The sequence below is a fragment of the Harpia harpyja genome, chromosome Z, assembly GCF_026419915.1.
Source record: "Harpia harpyja isolate bHarHar1 chromosome Z, bHarHar1 primary haplotype, whole genome shotgun sequence".
Classification (NCBI taxonomy): domain Eukaryota; kingdom Metazoa; phylum Chordata; class Aves; order Accipitriformes; family Accipitridae; genus Harpia; species Harpia harpyja.
In genome coordinates, this window is record NC_068969.1 from 2,421,712 (window position 1) to 2,440,998 (window position 19,287).

Sequence of the window (19,287 nt, forward strand, 5' to 3'; positions counted from 1 at the left end):
CAATTTTTTATTGTTTTTTTTGTGTGTGTATGTGTCATTTAGCTGCTATAATGGTGAGACACATTTATGATAGCCATCTTAGAAGCCAAACATCTTCCCCCTCCCCCCAGGGTCGTGGTTTACATGCCAAGTAGAGAGCAAATGCAAAGTTTGGTAAGTTTGGCAAGTTTGGCTTACCTTCAGTGATTTTTTAAAATTTTTTTTTGGACACATCTATTTCAAAGACAAAAGCACTTATCTGACATTAGCTGTCAATGTCAGCTAATGTCAATACAAGCTGACATTACTTGTCAAGTAACAAGGCATCTTTACTGCAGACTGGAGAGCTCTATGTAGTGACAAAAAATTAGATTTTAGGTATGTATTCAATGGAGCTGGCAAGCAGCTGCTGGGGACTGTGACAAATAATGACATATAACTACAATTAACATTGTAGCATGTTCTCCATGTGGTTAGACTTATAAAATAAACCTGCTTTTACAAATATTTTTATCAAATCAGACACTTAGCCAGCTCAAAGACAGTTTCCATGTCTAACCTACACTACCCATATTTCAAGTACAAACAGCTTTTTAGCAAAAGCTTTTCAAACAAATAAATTATGGGTTTATGGATTTAAAAATATGAAAAAAGTGTTCCATCAAATAAGAAGTATTAGCTAGGCAGAAAAGAAAAATAAATCAGAAAGTTGAACAAATAAAAAAATTGTGTCAACATCTGGGATAAACCTAGATATTCTAGATAATAAATCTAGATGCAGAATTATTTATAATTTTTTTACATATACTTTAATAAATATTAATTTCTTAGAGCAGAAGAGCACTTGCATCAATGGAATTGGGCAAGTTATTCTACCTTAGCTAGTTTACAAATTAATGCCAAAATATCACAATAATAATTCTACTGACAGAATGTTTTTTTTAAATATTAGCTTAGTAGAAGAATTTTAATAAAATACTAGCTTTATGTTAAAAGAGATGCATAAGAAGTTTTGCTTTTCCTCTCTGGTTTTCAGTCCTGCTAATCATAAACTACAAGGGGGATGTAAAAGATAGTCTCTGTTGCACACACATTCAGTCAGAGCAGAGGACGTGCCGGAGAGGGGGGGAAAGCATTACACGTGTCTTCAATATCTTAGCATGAAGACCGCTTGAGATTCACATGCCTTTTCCTCCATTTTTAAAAACATAATCTGAGTGTCTGCTATGCCAGATGCTGCGATTAATTTACTGGATTAAACATACCAGTTTGGAGCTCTTCAAGGAATCCATAGTGCCATGCGATCAGTTCTCACGGCTGCCACAACAGTTGTAAACTCTGATTGTTATCCCTTTGAGTTCATATGGCAAGAAAATAAATGATCACTACTAATGTATCACAGATTGAAAATAGAAAGTCTTTTTCTTTGTTTTGGCAGTGCACAGCCTCACGGAAAAAAAATCGCTGCTAATAAATTAGTTTGTACAGTGTAAGGATTGCCATGAAAACGCAGACATTCATTCTCTAATTAAAGAGCAATACAGCATACGACTAACTTTTGTTCCTGCTTAGGCGATAAATCATCAAACACGATAACTATAAATTAGGCACACTGAATGCTACTGGAATGAAAATTGCATGAACAAACATATGCCGAGTGTTAACCAAAATTACAAAAGAGCGAGGCCGTTTTTCCTTTGTTGCTGAAAATAGCCCTGAGCGAGGATTAAACGCGCAGCAGGCTGGCAGCCCCGCAGCGAAGGGCTTTGCGGAGGAGCGTGTAACACGGCTGCCCTCCGAAGGCAGCCCGCCCGGGCAGGGCGCTGGGCGCTCACCGCACAGACGCCCTGCTAAGAGCGACAACTGGAAATGGTGGTTTCACTTGAGCTGCAGGTGCTTGTGTCCTTGAAATGAGACAGAAAATCGTTTACCTGAGAGTCTCTGCTGGGTGATTCATCCCCTCGAGCCCCCCTTTCCTCTGCTGAATTAACTAAATACGCACAACACTTGTAATGCTACCTAGGGTCAGATGTGTTTTGATATTTGAAGAAGTAACAGCATTTGACTTGATCACTCTGTTAGAATTCATTAAACCTGTTTAATTAACTGTCAGTGATTGAGGTAAATAATTATCGAATTTTAAATCATGTTGACGTTGGCTTAACCTCATAGCAGCTCAAAGTAAGCGTTCAGAATAAAGATGCAACCAGTGCTTTTCATGTACTCATTGTTTCAAAAGACTCCCAGTAAGTTACAAGCATCATAATAATCCTCTGAGTCCCAGTAAATATATTCTTGTGATAAAAAACAGTTAAACACAACAGCTTTTATAAGATACAGCTAAAAAGGTCTTGAAATATTACTGCAATAGTACACGTATATTTACACATACTGTAGACAGTTCATCTACAATTTACTTGGCATGTGAGGAGACATTAGGTTTAGGTAAAAAAAAAGATATAACTAAACATTACATAGCTATGCATCTAATATCACATTTATATATTAAAATCACTGTGCCTATAAAACACAGTAAGGGAATGAATTAGAGAACATTGATATCAAATTTCTGCACTCTGAATATGTGTTCAGCTAGTTTAACAAGCATGAAGAAAGTCTTACACAATAAAACAGTTTTTCATTCCTCTTGAAAAGTGTATATTCAGTTTATATGAGAACAGTAATTGCCCCCTAGTAACACACTGGTCCTTCATACCTATCCTTACATTATAGTTACATAAAGGAAAGAAGAGAATTGAAGTGAAACAACTACAGGTTACCTGCAAGAGGGGACTGAATTCTTCAAGACTTAAATTAATGATCTTTGCTGAGGCTCCCTTGCCTTAGCTTTAAAGCCCCTTTCCATGGATGCTGAAGGACCCTGCACTGTGTTTCACTGGGGTTTTTAAAATCTCACCTCTTTCTGCCTCAGTCTCAGGACTTTAAGTTGCCACAGCTGCAGCACATCAGGGCTGTTGTTTTGTTGCTAAGCGGTTGTTGGTTTGTTGAGCAGAGGATCAGCTGTTCCGCTCTGTGGAGGGCCAGGCTGCCTCTGATGAAGAGGAGGAGAAGTGGGCAGGAGACCAGCCACCCCAGGTGGACCAAATGAAGAAAATACTGGCCAAGCTCCCTTGCTGTGGCAGCGGGTAGGTTTCTGAGATTAATGCTATATAAGCCATTTGCGAAGGTTATTTTATGACCTGAAGGCGCTGTGGCTTCAGTAAGAAGCAGTAATACTATGTAGCAAAAGTGTCCTTTACATCCTTTGCCCATCCTTTACAGCTCATGGGAAACAACATGCTGGATATTCCCACCTAACCCAAATCCCTGTTAGCTAGGACACTAATTTGTGATCTGTGCTGCCAGGAGTTTTGCAGGAAAACTGGCCTTTACAAACGTAGACCTTCATTGTGAGGTTTCACTAACTTTTTTTTTTTTTTTTTAATGTATATATAGATGTGATGAAAAAATGTGGAAAAAGCTAATGTCTTACTTGGAGACCACCAATGCTGACGGCTATGAAACAGCCCCTGTGGAGCTCGCAGAGAGAATCACGCAGCTAACTGAACAGCTTGAGCTTAAAGGGCATGAAGTGAAGAAACTGGAAACAAATATGGAAGAGGTAACAGGTGCCAAGCAGAGTGTGAAAGAGTTATTTTTGTATCTTTAAGTAGCTACATTGATATACATATGCTTTTATATTTTATTCTGGCCATTCTGCTCTCTGTTGCTGATGTTTCTCACTGTGCCATTAAGTTTGTCATCAAACATCTCATGCTTTCCTGTAACACCTGCATTTCTAGGCTGGTTCCTAGCTGAAACTCCATTTGTTTGGAGGATGAGATGTACGCCAGACATAGGCTCTTCAAATACTACTCTTTATTTAAATGGTTTAAGATGTTCACTGATGCTATGTTTGGGACTGATACCACTGCAGACCAAAGAGCCGCACGTTAACCATAGGGTTACTATAGGCAGCTTTCATTGGTTCCTCAGCGGTGGATGAAACACTCCTCATGTCCTGAGGCATCCAGCTCCTCCGGGAGCACAGTAACTTGTCAGGAAATCCCTCCAGCTGACTGAGATGCAGGGGCTCACCATTTTGGAATCCTTTGGAGGAAATCATCCAATTTACTCTGGCAGGTTCTCAGGATTGGACTGATATATTTATTTAAAAAAAAAAAAGAAAATTGTCCTCAGGCTTAGCAGCATGTTCAACTTCCCTTCAGCAGAGGTTATAACCACAGTAGTTAAAAGCCCCAGCACAGTATCCTGTAGTCCCATGTGATCTTACTATTTAAATACTGCAAACTTCAGCCATTGATGGTCATAGATTTAAATGCTAGCAATCTTTCTGTGAAACAAAAATACTGCATCATATGCATTGCTTTCGTCTGCTTTGTCTTAAGGTTCAGTTAGTGCTTGTTCAGTATTTTATACCCCTTCTTTAAAAGAAGCATAAAGATTTCAGTAGTTCTGGAAGGATTATATTAGTTGGTAAACTATTTAAAGTAAGAGTAAACTATCCAACTTTTTTACACGTCATCCTTTGATTTTTATCAGTATTTCATATCATTTCCCCCCTAAATCAAATGAAAGAGTTTACTTGTGAGGGAAAAAATTTAAAAACAGAATGAAATCATACTTGTGTCTTACACAATTTGCAGTATTCAGTGACAATTTATTCCTGTAATACTCCTTAGAGCAACACAAAGCATCCTTCTATACTGCTTAACATCAGCCCACATAAAAAACCTACATTTACTCTTCTACCTGCAGGAAGGAACTACCTTCCTGTAGGTAGTGCCAGTTTTCTTCTCCTTTTTTTTTCCATTCAGAGGTACTCAACTTCTTCTGCGGTATCATATTGCCTTCTTTTTAATCTGCTGATGGACATTAGTTCCGTGCATCTTTTTTCAGAAAAGTACCATTATCAATAGATTAATACAAAATTCCAGGACAAAAATGGAATCTGTTGCTCTTGATTTAAAGACAAGCACGGAGCTGAATAAGACACAGTGCCAACTCACTGCAACATGTATTTAAGATTAGCAAGATGAATCATTCTGAGCCTGTTGGAAACTTATTCTTAAACACTCTTACTTTCATTTAGCCAGCATTTATATCTTGTGTGCAGTTATAGGTTGGGGGGGGGTGGTTGATGCTACAAAAGGTGTTTGTTCCTGTAATCAACACAAAGCAAATTGGAAGACTGAGAAATGCTCTCTCTCATCTAACTTGCAAATAAATATATTGGCTTAATAAATAAACTACCAAGAACACTTTCTCTGATGACCTGAAAAACTACCTTATATATTGCTCTATATACTTATATTTGGACTTGCTCAATGCTGAAAATTAGACAAATAATAACAAAGCTAACAAGGAACAAACTCAGCAGGCAAGTGAAGAGCAACACTCTCAAATACCGATTAATAATTGCTTCAGTCTAAGACTTGTAAAACCAGGGGATAAGAGTTCCAAAATTTGTCATGTCTAGAAAGTTCTGCTTTCCAACAACTGAACATTTAAAAATAGTTTCTACTGAAGACAGGGTGATGAAGGTGTCAGGACCTGGGAATAATAGATGAAGAAAACATGAGTGAATTCTAAAAATAAAGCAATACGCTGCCAAGTGTAATGTTGCAAAGAAATGCCAATTATTTTCTATAAAAGCTTGCATACAACCTGCCAGCTTAATTAAAAAGACAATTAGTTTATCACCTGCCATACAGGTTCAAATGAAAATTTCATATCACATGCCTGATCGCAAGCAGCAGTTGCTTAGAGAAAAGCAATGAGAAACAGTACAGAGGATTTTCCTCTGGGTATTATTCACCTGGTTCCCAATACACTAGGGATAGACACATCTTGAACTGGATGTTGCATGGAGTATTATGTTTAATAGCCAGTATTGGAGCTATTTACCATGAATTTACCTTTCCTTTCTTTAAAGCTAGCGATGCTTTTGGTACCTCAGGACAAGGACTCTCACATACTAGTTAGAAAGGAAGAGGTTTTGAGGATTTGGTTTTGTTAGCTTTAAATCTGCTGCCTGATCATCCACTATTGCCTTGTTTTTGTTCTTGGAAATCAGCAAATGATCTTTCCCTCATAATTTTACAGGCTTTTATTACCAGAAATACTGCCTCAGTTATCACCATTCCTAGTCTGCCTCAGCTCTCTTGGTATAGAAACCATTACTTACTTCTGTTATTCTATTTTATTCTTCCATGTACTTTTCAAGTTCTATTACCCTTTTTGAATGAGAAGAACTGAAAATGTGCTTAGTATTCAAATCCAAGCCCTTCATGGCATAATCACAGTTTCTGTTTTGTCCCTAGTTCCTTTCCGAATAGCTCCTACCATGTATCCTTTTGATCTCTGCTGACCACTGAGCTATGTTCAGGAGATTACAGCTCTTCTAGATCTCCTTCTTGAGTGGCAGTCATCATCACTGCGTACATATGACACTGTGTACCTTTCCTACGTGCCTTACTTTGCACTGTTGACACTGATTTCATTTGATCTTTTATTGCCCATAGCTATTCAATATCATGAACTCCTACTGTCATTCTTCACAGGCAGCTTTAGTTTTGATTGCCCCCAAAAATTTGTATTGAGAGCTTAAACACTTAACTTAAACACTCTGACATTCACCTTTTTTAAAAATAATTTAGGAACATGCTGAACAGCTCAGGTCTTAACCCAGCTCCTTGTGAGACCCTCAGGATTATCCCCCTCCATTGTGAAACCTTCAGTCCTTGTCTGTCACCCTGTGCTCTACCCCCATCCTTTAACCAGCTGTAAGTCCATGGCAGGATCTGTGCTACTGCCTTGTGGCAGTTACATTGGGGGGTTTTTTGAGTCTTTGGTGATGAATCTGATCAAAAGCTTTTTGCAGATTCCAAACACACTCTATCAACTGAATTAACATTATTCATATATATTCATAGACCCTTTCAAAGAAATAGATTCTTCACTATGTTCCTCTATATATTCACCAAGTCCCTCCCCCATTACAGTTCCTATCAATTTGCCTGACAGAACACTCTGGAGGTGATTTGCTGTTCCTCAGATCACGTCTGCAGCCTCTCCTAAACTGGTGCTCCATTTACCACCCTCCAGTCCTTTGAAGGTAGAATGATTTAAAAGATAAATTGCACAGCACAGTTCAGCACTTCATTCTGCTGTTCTGTAACTGTTTTCTTCCTGTTTTGAAAATGTGTCTCGGGTTCATTGCTTGTAAAAATGGCCCTTATATGAGAGCCTCCTTAACTTCTGTAGAAGATACAGTATAATTATTTTCTCTTACATTCCCTAAGGGATTTTTGCATATTAATTATTCATTGTCCTAGATATATTTGTACACACTACTCCAGAGCTCATATTTTCCCCATGGCGTTCTCCCCTTTTTTTGTAAGAGGATTGGCTATCAGCAGCTGACTTCTCAAAACTGGTGTTTGGCAAGGTAATATTTCCATCTCACAAACAAGGCACAGATCCAAAATCAGGCTTTGCTCAGGGACTTTGACAGAGCTAAGAACAAAACCAACTCCTCTGAGTCCTGTGACTTAACTACTGACCATCCCTCTTCAGCATCTAGGTTTTAAATATAGCTTATGCTTAACTATTGTCATTATGTTATTGCAAATGTTAAGGTAACAACAGGTGCTAGATATAACCTAGCTAAGGAAAACAATTTGAGAGAATGTTTTAATGGTACAGTGAGCCACTGTCCTCAAGCACAACAAGAAGACAAAAAATGCATACCCATAGGTATAAATGAAACAAAGGTGTCAGGAAACTAGCATCTTTACGGATAACAAGGTGGCTGTTAAGGTGTAACTGCTGTGGAAAGCAGCTTACTAGCTTTAGCATAGGAAATATGAGTGAAAAGGGCTTTGTAGGAGCAGTCAAAACGAAGAAGAAAAAGAGGCAGCAGTAGCAACAAATGCTATGTCCAAATATCACTAGTGGCACTCGTGGCTAAGCATATTGCCTGGGCTGTCTATACAAACTAAGCAGCTGGTCATGACACTAGACAACTATGGAGAACTCAAGTGGCATGTATACTAAAGAGAAAAGTTTGTACTTCTCCTATTCATGTTTGTATGTGAGACCCACTGCACAGCTACAGCCTTTCAGTAACACCCGGCAAAGGACAGAGGACTCCCTGTGCAGCTTTCCAAGAACGGCAATTTTGCCAGCATGACTAAAGCAGCAGCTAAAAGCAGCAGCTAAGTGATGTTAGGAGTGCAGGGGCCTGACAGGGTGCAGGACCAGGATAGATAGGCACCCGTTATAAATTTCCATGAGCATCTGTCTAATTGTATATTGGGAAAGTCTATTTTTCACTTAAAAATAATGGCCTTTTTACCTCTCTGTTATTTGATTTGACACTGCTTCAGCTGTACGGGGGAACATAACTACTTCGTGTGTTTAGTACATATCTATGCCAGGTGGTATTTGCAATGTGGAGACAATCTGCAATATAATAACGGAAACCACATGTTTAATTCATTGAAGACCTCCTGCAGCCTCTAGAGAATTTGTTATCTCTCAGTCGGACTGCTGCCACATTGGTGGTAAGGAAGTTGGCTCTCCGTACAGGAAAACGTACTGTATTCATCTAAAAGGGGTGCTTGGATAGGGATGCTGAAATCATTGTTTGGCAGATGGACCAGATTAAGTGATCCAAAATTCTGTAGCTGTTGGTATTAGCTCAAAGGAGCTAGAGTGCCTCACAGGGCAAAGCTCATGGAGAGCTAATGGAACAGGCTGATTTCCATCTGATGGGGGAATAAGCACCAACTAATACATACTATTAGCACTGTCAGAAACTAAAATGACCTTCTAGAAGGCTCAGTGTGTATCAGGGATTGTTTTCTTTTTTCACTCTGATAACACTTGTCTTTTAGGGAACTGAAGTTCCTTCCCATCTATTAAAATTTATTAGGATACAAATTTCCACAAAAGAAAAAAAATCCCTATTAAATAGCGTGCATATTAAGGCCTTCAGCTTTTCGAGTTCAACTGTCTCCTTAGCTATTTCTAAAACTGCAATAAAGATAAAAGATGACAACAAAAAGGGATTAACAGAACCAGAAAATGTGGGCATTTACCTCACGATTTTGTTTCTCAGTGTAGTATTAATAAATATATTTAGATTGTGTTTGCAACAAGAAATTGCAAAAAATGGTAACATTTCAGAATGCTGAGCAGAATAATGATTGAAAAATAAGTTTACTTTTATTAATAAACCTGAGGAGACCCCTCCTGCCCAGGATTTCTGTAGTGTTCAAAAGTCTTGTTGAATCTGGACTTTTCTGTGCTTAGCTGCAAATCAATGCTTTACAAAGCACACACGCCAGTGTTTTGCAGAACCAGATTCTTAATTTTTTTCCTTAAGACACTTTTTTTTTTTAACCAAAATACCTTAAAAAAATTAGCTAATTACTTTCTTGTTTCCCTGAATGTACAGATGATTGATATGTAGGAGTTGCAAGACAAAGATATGATTACATTGGTGAGGTCACACAAATTAGTTATGCTTTATAGAGCATGACAGGAATGCAAAAGATCAGAAAACTGAAATAGTAATGCTAGTATTTAAGATTTCTGAATGATCTTCTTGCATCCAGTGTTAAATGAGCTGCCATTATGTGCAAGAGCAAACCGTGCATTTCCTAGCAACTATTGATTCTTCACTTTATGTAGCACATTAGAGAAATGTACTTCCTTTCAAGATAATCTTCTGGAGTGAACTGACATTTACGAGATAAGGGGGAAAACTTAGCTTTGCAATTATTGAGCAAGAAAGTTAAAAGCTCCAGTGCTTTTAATTTCCTGTGTCATTGTCCAGATGAAAGGCCCATTGCTAGGTGAACTGCAGCAAAAGATGGAGGAGACCGAATTGTTGAAGACGGAGCTGCAGATGTTGGAGACTGAGAGAGTTAGGCTGTCACTGGTGGAAGAAAAGCTCATGGATGTTTTACAGCTTCTTCAACAGCTTCGAGACTTGGTATGGCAAGAAAGCAGTCCAGAGACTTAGAACTGGTTTTGATAGTGTCCTTTCCAAACTAAAAAGGATGTTCATACCTTCTATTAAGTACAAAGTCCTTTACACCAGGACACATTTTTATATGTGTTTGCCCTGGGAACTGCCTGGTGATTGCAGAAAACATTTAGATCCCTATGGCTGACTTTCTAAAAGAAACCTAGAGATCTCCTTGGATCTAGATCTCCAAGCTCTCATTATCCTCTACACAAAAATTTAGAGGAAACAAGGAAAACAAAAATGCTAGGAATCAGAAAGATTCTAGAAGATTATTTTTCCTTCTAGAAAAGGACCTTTGTTTAACTGCATCCTAACGTGACACTGAGTCAGTATTAAAGGGATAAAACCCCTTCCTGTATACCAACAGGTATTTTTGGTAAGAATTTTCTTATCCAATTAATAATCCAAACATGGACTTACAAAAGCTGATGCAATAACATCCCAGTACCTGTCCAGTATGGCAGTTCAGTCCTTTAGAAAATAAGCTTAAATCTCCTGCTTGGGAACGATAATGGTAAGGGCTCCCAAAAGACAGGCAGATTGGATAATCTGCAGAACACGGAGTACGTTGGGAGCCACACTGGACTGCTAGGAACTAATTTCTTTGATAACGACTGAGGGTTCTCCTCAATTTTCAGCAAAGCTCTGCATAATCTATGTGAGATGAGAATGCTTCCTCAGATGATCACTTTACTTTGTTTGAAGTACGCTCATGTTCCACTGGTGACTCTAGGGAACAAGTGCAATATCTCATTTGGTAACTTATTTTAGCACTTGACATGGAAATTCTGCTTTCATATTGCAAGTCTGACACATGCATCAATAACAATCCAGTGAAGGATTAAACTAGTAAAGACTACGACTGGCAACAAGCATAATAACCTTTTGTGTCAAGACTTCAACATGTCATTTGCTGGTCAGTTGTATTACTGCAAATCAATTCTGTTTAGGAGACAATCCATCACACAATGTGCCATATCTCAGTGATAATAGCACTTAATGCTAATCATTGCTGGAAACATGCCACCGTGTGCTGCCAACTCCCATAGCACCAATACAGGCAATGATGCTGTCAATGAACAAGATAATTTACAGCATTCCCAGCAGAGTTTAGCAAGGATCCGCTAAATCCCTGATGGGATATACTTCAGACAAAAGAAAGCTTATTCATCAGAAATGGTGGGTTTAGGTGTCACTTCCCCAGCATGTTCACCTTCATGTTTTAAATATCCCAAGCACCTCATTTGCAACAGAATCTACCACAAAGCAATGACTGTCCAAAGGCAAATGCACGTCCTGTTAGGACTATTAAAACCTCACACTGTGTTGCAGAGGTCATGTGTAATCCCAGCCTGCCAACAAACTGCTTTCCACTATGCCCCAGTCCCCACTGGGGCGGACAAGCAGAAGGTAGATGACCTGCATCGGTAAGCAAGGCCAGTGTTGCCTGGGCTGCTGGGAGGTACATCGTCTTTCTTCCAGAATAGCTTCCATCTATTTTCACTTCTTGAAGTTTTAACAAGAACAACCTGTCCCTGCAGATACGGGTGCTCTAAGTACTAATTAAACAGATTGCAAGACCATCTCCCAGAAAGCATGCATTAGTGTCTTGATAGCAAATTAGGAGAGTTTGTTTTTCCAGATACATTATGTAATGCCCCAACAGATTTCTAATATAAAACTACCACTGAAAAAGACCATCCAAATCCTAAGTAGTTTTTACAGTCCTCTCAGTTTGGCTAACGTTTATTACATCTCAATATATAACTAACAGTGGGCCTGCCACATGACACATACAATCTCTTCTAATTTGTTTATACCTAAAATGGTTCCAAATGATTCCTAGAACAGCTGGGTCTGAGACGCCTCTTTCTGAGATTACACCACAAAGTCTGTCCATTCACCTTTCAACACGGGCGTAGCAGAGGACTGAACAAGCTTTTGTTGTACATGCCCTGCTTACACTCCTTGCCATCTAGATTTGCTTAGGCGCACACGCTGGAAAATTCTGTATTTTCCACTGAATAACTGTTACTTCTCTTTCTACAGCCATATTAAGGAACTGCGGCCCTCCACAAACTGATATTATTTGAGCAGTATCTAAGACAAAATGCGTGAAAATATAGCCAATATCAAGTCTTGTGTTATCAGATTCAGTTTCATTTTGTTTTAATTTTCAAATGCAAAACCACTGCGCATAGATTTTGTTGCATACATTTAAACTGGGGAAGGACATATTTGTGCCATAATATTATTTTGTTTTTTAAAGAACATATCTAAGCGAGCCTTGGGGAAAATCTTGCTGAGCACTTTGGAATCCTGCCGTGACCCCCAACCTGGTAAGAAAATAAATTGCATATAAAGACCAAGAAGCATAAAAAGTGTCCTTTGGAGAAAAACACTAGATAATGAACAGATGAGTAGGAAAAAAATATTTCAAATACTGGGGGACAGGCGAGGGAGAAAGAAGTACTATGCAAGAAGATTACCTATAGAAAGTGATGCTTTCTAGTCTGTGACACATCAGAAACAGGAACACATCCAAGGCTTTTTTTAGCCAAATTTTAATTAAAATTTGGCCTTACAGGAACAATTCAGTACCCCACTAATGTCTGTAGGGCTTCATTGATATGAGAAAGTGGAAAACATGACCAAGTATGTAAGACACCTATTTATCAGGTTTGCTATGCCACTACATATTGTATTCCTTTGCTGCAACACAAACAAGATATACAAAACAGAATATTTCTGTAAAGAAACCAGATCAAACCTGCACTCCTCTAATAATAGCCTTTCGTGTTCCTCTCATGAAAATTAAACGTGCAAACTCTTCTCCCTTGACAATGGTCTGGTGTGCCAGAGTTGCCTTTGTAGGAGCCATACAGGGATCACAGCCTGGAGGTTTAGATTTGATTACTTTGTTCCTATTAGCGAAGCATTTGTACTTACCTGCAAGAAATGAACATCCTGTTCCAAGCCTAAGAACATGGCTTGGAGGTGCTTTTAAAAGGCAGACAGTAGTCAAAGACAAGATTATAAAAGACTAGCTGTGGCCTGAGGGTTTAATTTTGGAGAATATTATTAACAGTGATTTAGGGAGAATAACGTACAAACCATTCTGGGTTTTGGAGTTTCAAAGCCTTGTTGTTACTAGTGTCCAGCAATTCAGGGCGCAGGCAGCCCAGAGTTAAGCTGTGCTGTTCCAGCATGGCTGCAGAGGAAGCAGAGAAAAGAAGGCAAAGACAGACCTTTGTTGGCTCCGGGACACCAACACAGAGAGAAACCGTATCTGAGCCATAGGTCAGATATTCTCCTGGCGAGAACAAGAGAAGGGACTGTTAGTATCCACAGCACGCAAGTGTCCAGAAGGTACTACTACTTATCCTGCATAGGAACACTGACTCCAAGTGATGCTGCTGAAACAAAGTACCTCCCTCTCTGTAACTGCAGCACAGCTCAGCTTCCTAAAACGACACCAACAAGTGAAGTAACCTTGTGCGGTGCTCTGTCTATTCTGCATCACCATTGCCATAAATGGCTCATCTTCTCCGCTTTCAATTTTCTGTCTGTGCACTTGATAAGATTTAAGCAGCTTTCCTAAGTCTTTGTAATCAAACATCTTCTTCCTCTTTGACAAGACTAAGTGGATGGTTGGATTGGCAACTCTTCACTGTGACGTGAAATAGTCTTTGTTCACACAAGTATGTATGAGAACTCAGTGGGTAGTGAATGAAGCAAGAGAACCAGTAGAGAAAACAGGCCTTGAACCCAGTTCCACTCGCATTTTTATAGGGATAGAAATTCATTATTTGGTCTCAAAATTCAGACATTTTATGGTAATTACTTGAAATGGCACCTATGAAGAAAAGAGCTTGTGTTATGATTGTTAAACTGCAACTTTCTGTCTTTGTTTAGATTATAATGTTTGTGATTTTCTTTTGAAAGGAAAAGCCCACCTATTTGAAGTCCTAGATACTCTTTACCATGAGCTGACAGCCTGTGAACTCTTACAAAGCCAGCCTCTGGAGAAGGCGCAGAGTTGCCAGTCCTTGTCTAACCCACTGGTCATCTCGTGCTGAGCAGCAGTGCTAACTACAACCTGCACAACGAGCCGAACAACAGTCATCGTTCATTCAAACACATGATGAATGAATAAGATTTGTCCAATTCAGTGGAGCTCGGTAATAGACAAAAGTAATAGAATAATTCAGCCATGAAATCAAAGGTTTGCTGCTTCTGGGAAGAGCGCCAGTTCCCCAGCTAACGTCAAAGCCCTCCCTTACGTGAATGAGCATTCACATGACGTGAGGATTACATAGCAATGTCTGTCTCTGATGGAAGCCTAACCGTCCTTGTATGATGGCCCTGTAACTGTACTGGTTAACCAAATAAAAATTATTCCAAATACACTGACCTGACCTATTTAGATTTACAGCCCTGGTTACACGCTGGCTGGGCATGGTTTCTAGCTTTTGTGATGATAGCTCAATTCAAAAGCAAAAGGCAGCCTATGTTATCACTGGCAAGTAAACCGCTTCCTTAACATACAAGTGACAAAATGACTGTATTATAAACATACACATGAGTGTATGCCAGTAGTGTAAGTTTTAAGGGCTCATGTATAAAATGTTTGTGTGTGTCTGTATTTGTGATTCAATTATTCACCTTATTTAACTCTGAAGTTAGATTTAATATTGCTCTGCTGAATTTTGTATTTGCAATTATAGAGATGCCTTAGAAATTTGCAACAGTCTTTCCTGACGATAGTCTTAGATTTTACATAAAAAGTTAAATTTAACTGCTTGAAAAAGGTAAAAAGCAATCTTGTTCCCAGGCTTTCAGGGAAAGGAAGAGTTGAAAAATTCACTTTGCAGCAGCTGCCATTGTTGCATTAGCAAACAACATGTGCGGTACACAACTTTGTTTCCTCATTTAATTTCCCTCAGTGCAACTGTAGGGACACAAAGCTAGGCCCAAATTGCAGACAAATTAATGTAAAATGCTGGGCCTAATCATGGTGCCACATAATATTTTAATCAGCTATAAAATAATTCCTGGGGGCAAAAGTAAAATAATAGTTGCTTCCAAGATGCTTTTGTTGTTTCATTCAACTATCAAACACAGAAACTAGAGAAGCAGAGCTCTTAAATGATCCAACTGAATTTATGTTATTAAAAAGATGCGCCGTAGGTCTTTTAAGAATGTGAAATGATTTGCCTGAGATAATGCCAGGAATGAAATAAGACCATTCTATTCTGAACTGTGCATATATTAATTTTTCCCGTGAAAATGGTTTTCATACAGGAATAAGATCTATACTACAATGCAATCCGGGGAATAAGAAGATTTCTATTCCTTTCTATTCATAATACGCTGTATAGCTTACACACACCTCCATCCAAAATTGTGATACATTACTTAGCATTTAGAGCCATGTTGGTAACAAAAAATTACAATAGATATTTTAATTTCATTTTAGAGGAGGAAAAAAAGATATTTTGGAAACAATGGAACAAACTCTGTTCAATGGTGTTTTACCTGGGGGTTTTTTTCTGGATTAACAGAGGAAGATTTTAAGAATAGATATAAATTTTTAAAGTAGATTTTTCATAAAGATAAATTAGACAGGACATATATACATAGTGCAATATTCACCCTATAAGAAAGAAAACTGTATACTAATACTAAATATATTACTGACATAATACTAAGCATAATGTACTATTACTTGGTACATACTAAACTATATGCTATATTATATACTACAAAAACTATACACTAAATGTGCAACAGATAAAAACTAAAATGAGCAGAAGTTAGTTCCCTGCTTGGGTTCATTTTCTAAAAAACAAGTAGCAGCTTATGTTTTGTGCAGCTCTCTCAGACTTCCCAGGAATACTGTATATGTATAAAGAGAAAAAATGCCAACAAATCATTAAATAAGCATGATCTGTGTGTATCGTTAGCAGAAGTGACACTTCAGGGATTATAATGCACGTACATGCCTGATTATGGATACTCTCAGGTACTGCAGGATTCTTTTGTCATTTGAATTAGTATTATTTACTGTATCCACTCTCTATATATACACATATAAATGTGAATTTGTATTATATATACTTACACATACCTTAAGTTTGCTATGCTAATTGTATATTTTTAGTATCTTTTTCACCACTGAGTTTCCATTTCACTTTCTAATATATTTCTAGAAATCTAGACTATTAAGTAAACTAATGTCCTAATGTCAAAATGGGGGAGGAGCAATACAATCTGAGTGAGTGCTACACAGCTTATCCAAGCAGCAGTTGAACTGTAACTGGAAACTAGAAAATGCCACTGGAAACCTAAACTAATGTTAAGGAAGATGCAAACAGTTGAGATAAAAGGAAGCTTTTGTGAATAAATAAACAGCACTTAACTGATACAAGAAGCAGCAAGATCACATCTTGCTAAATTAGCTTCAAATACTGTAACATTTTTATTTCTTTAAGAAATGCCTATATCAGAATCATTTTTGATACATCAGCATATGCTGATTAACCTTTTAATAATAAAAGCTGATTATTTTAACTCCAAAAAGTAATTAATATGGAGCAAGTAAGACTTGCAGTATTTGCATAAGAAGAATCTGTTCTTCAGGATGGATCAAGAAACACTCCTCAGTCAAATTCTTGCTGGACATCAGAGACAAAGCAAAGCACTGTACTTTGGTAAGACCTTCTTTGGTGACCTTAAAATTGATTTTTTTCTTAAATACTTTTACCTTAATGTTTTTTACTGAGCCTGTCAGCAGTGTTGCTGAGGCTGCTAAATACTTCATGTGAAGCTGTATACATATGTGATTTTAAATCAATGTAACTGGGAAATTTCTAGCTTTGCGTTCCACAGTTTGATTTACTATGTGGAACATGTTCGAAAGAGTCTGCACAATAATCCTGGGAAGCAAACACAAACCTCTTGGTTTTCTAAAAGACCTAGCTCCTTAAGTCAAGTGATTACTGCAGATTTCAGCTACCTTTTTTTTCCTTTTTAAAATTTCTTGCCTTTTTGAGTATTGGAATTGTTCCCAGATAAACAGCGAACTGAAATATCTAATCAAGTCTCATTAATAGCTTCACCATATTTCAAACAATAATGTAGGAGCAGTTATTACCCACACTGCTGCGTAACAAACACCTTCTTTGAACAACTGGAGCAGTCTTCACAGTAACATACTCTGCAATTGCTCATCTAGCACATACAAAATTGTAGATTTGCACAAACTGGTACTCACATTACAGGGAACATATACCAAGTTTAAACTAACTTTGTAAAAAAAAATTCCCTATATGACAAAAACTGAAAAGATAACAAAGCACACTCAAAAGCCTTCTGTTTAAAAAGTACAACCACAAATCCGGTATCTCAAATCTCTGCAAACATTTTGTTTTGTTGTATGCTTACCAAATGGTAATAAATAGCCATTTGCTTACATCTTGACTTCTCACTAAAGAAAAAAAATCACAGAGAGAGTGCATGTGCTATAAACATAACAAGTGCAATTGCCCATCAAAAATTTTGCATAAGCAGATGAAGACCATCAGAGCATGCCTTCCCAACATTTCTTTGTTCAGTAGGAAAACCAGTTTGGGGAGTACATTACCAGGTAAGACCAGAGCCCTGCTGTACAGCTTCCAACTGGTGAGGGTTACTTAGGTCTTGTCTGTAGGAGGGACCTGTACTACTTTGATTTTCAGTTAGAAAGCCAATGGGGATCTATAAAAGGGCTAAAGCAACCTAATTATGCTGGCTTTGAGGCACTCCGGTTGAACTCTGGCTTTATACCATGCTTGACATTTTATCCCCTCCCCAGCATGCTCATTCCTCATTCTAGTAGATTTATTTTTTTCTTTCGAGAATAATTCCATTCATTCTTAAAGGACAGTTTGTTTCATCCCAGATGTATCTGCTGGAGACTCCCTGATGTAATTCACCCCAACAAAAGTTATTCTGCATCACCTCCTCTATATGTCTTTCCTCCTTCATTGCTAATTACAGAGCAATAAATCCCTCAGGCTCCCAGATTTTGTACTTCAAGACTGGTGTCCAGTCTTTCCTTGAAGGAGCTGCCTGGAGTGTTCTCAGCACTCCTAACCCTCGCTCCTACAAGTCTCAAGGAATGTGCCCTTTCCCCTGCTCACATGTCCCCTAAACCTGGCAGTCTAGCTCTCAGAGACTTTGCTCGTATAATGCGTTTGCGTTTCCTTAGCCTTAGTGGTTCAACATTAGACCTCCGCAAATTGTGATCAAACTCGCTTTCTTAGCAGTCACCATCTTAATTTATTTTTTTTTTATTAAAACTGCAAATTGGCCATAACAAGGAAGCTGGGACATTTCCTCCACTGTTCTCCACTGTTTCCACAAAACAAGCTTTCCGATTTGCCTTCATTCTCAAACTACTTTCTCCTCCCAATGCCCTCCTCACTTACCATTTGGCATATTTCTTGTTGAGATAACCTGAGGGTCTGCACACTTCTCACACAACTTACATTTTTCAAGAAGAGTTTCCTCCTTCCCATTATTTTTTACTTTATATGAGGTATTAACTAATAGTAAATTAAAGTCCACCTGATATATAAAGTTATTCAATAATTGTCCAGTCTATTTTAATTGAAGCTCTCTCTGAAGTATGTGGCAGTGACCACTTGTCACAGATGTTACACTGATTCACAAAACTTTTCCACCAAATCAGTGTGGCTGTCTCCAGCCAGAGCTACTCCAAGAGGTTGATGGCATTTGTACATACTTTTGGAAGAGGAAAAATCCTTGGCACCAGTATGTAAATTTCCTGAATTTGCTGGAATTAAATCTTCTCCCTTTCATGATACTGTCCATTAATCTACTACATGGTACATTGCAGTGGTGAAAGGCTATTTAGATTTCATTCTTTGTTTCCATCTTACTGTTAAGAAGAATGGAACACATTCAAACAGTGCTGCGTAAAATAGAATTGCCTGGTATGAGAGAATGACAATAAACTTTCACAGCATGTGTGTGACACATCACATTACTAGCCAAAGGGTTTCTCTTAGATTTGTAATTTCATGGAGTTAAGACACTGAATCCTTCAATATTTAGATTATCTTATTTGCTTAATAATTTTATGTATAATTCTGCAAAATACAAAAGCTATAGTGTGTGTTTCTTAGTGTGAAATTCAATTGAAAATCATCCTTATTTCCTGAATTACACTTTACTTTCAAGCA

General features: G+C 38.1%; 1 protein-coding gene across 3 annotated transcripts in view; it reads left to right on the forward strand.

Annotated features, from left to right (window-relative positions):
- EFCC1 (EF-hand and coiled-coil domain containing 1) overlaps positions 1-18,665 on the forward strand; it is a 58,785-nt gene extending 40,120 nt beyond the window's left edge. The window contains exons 4-8 of one of the 3 annotated variants that reach the window (XM_052777042.1): positions 2,993-3,125; positions 3,436-3,601; positions 9,845-10,003; positions 12,309-12,378; positions 13,985-16,193. In XM_052777042.1, the coding sequence (XP_052633002.1) occupies positions 2,993-3,125; positions 3,436-3,601; positions 9,845-10,003; positions 12,309-12,378; positions 13,985-14,118 (662 nt within the window). In that variant the 3' untranslated portion in view covers positions 14,119-16,193. Of the gene's footprint in view, positions 1-2,992; positions 3,126-3,435; positions 3,602-9,844; positions 10,004-12,308; positions 12,379-13,984 lie in introns of all 3 variants that reach the window. The other 2 variants (XM_052777043.1, XM_052777045.1) reach the window with 2 other exon arrangements.
- The last annotated feature ends 622 nt before the right edge of the window (positions 18,666-19,287 follow it).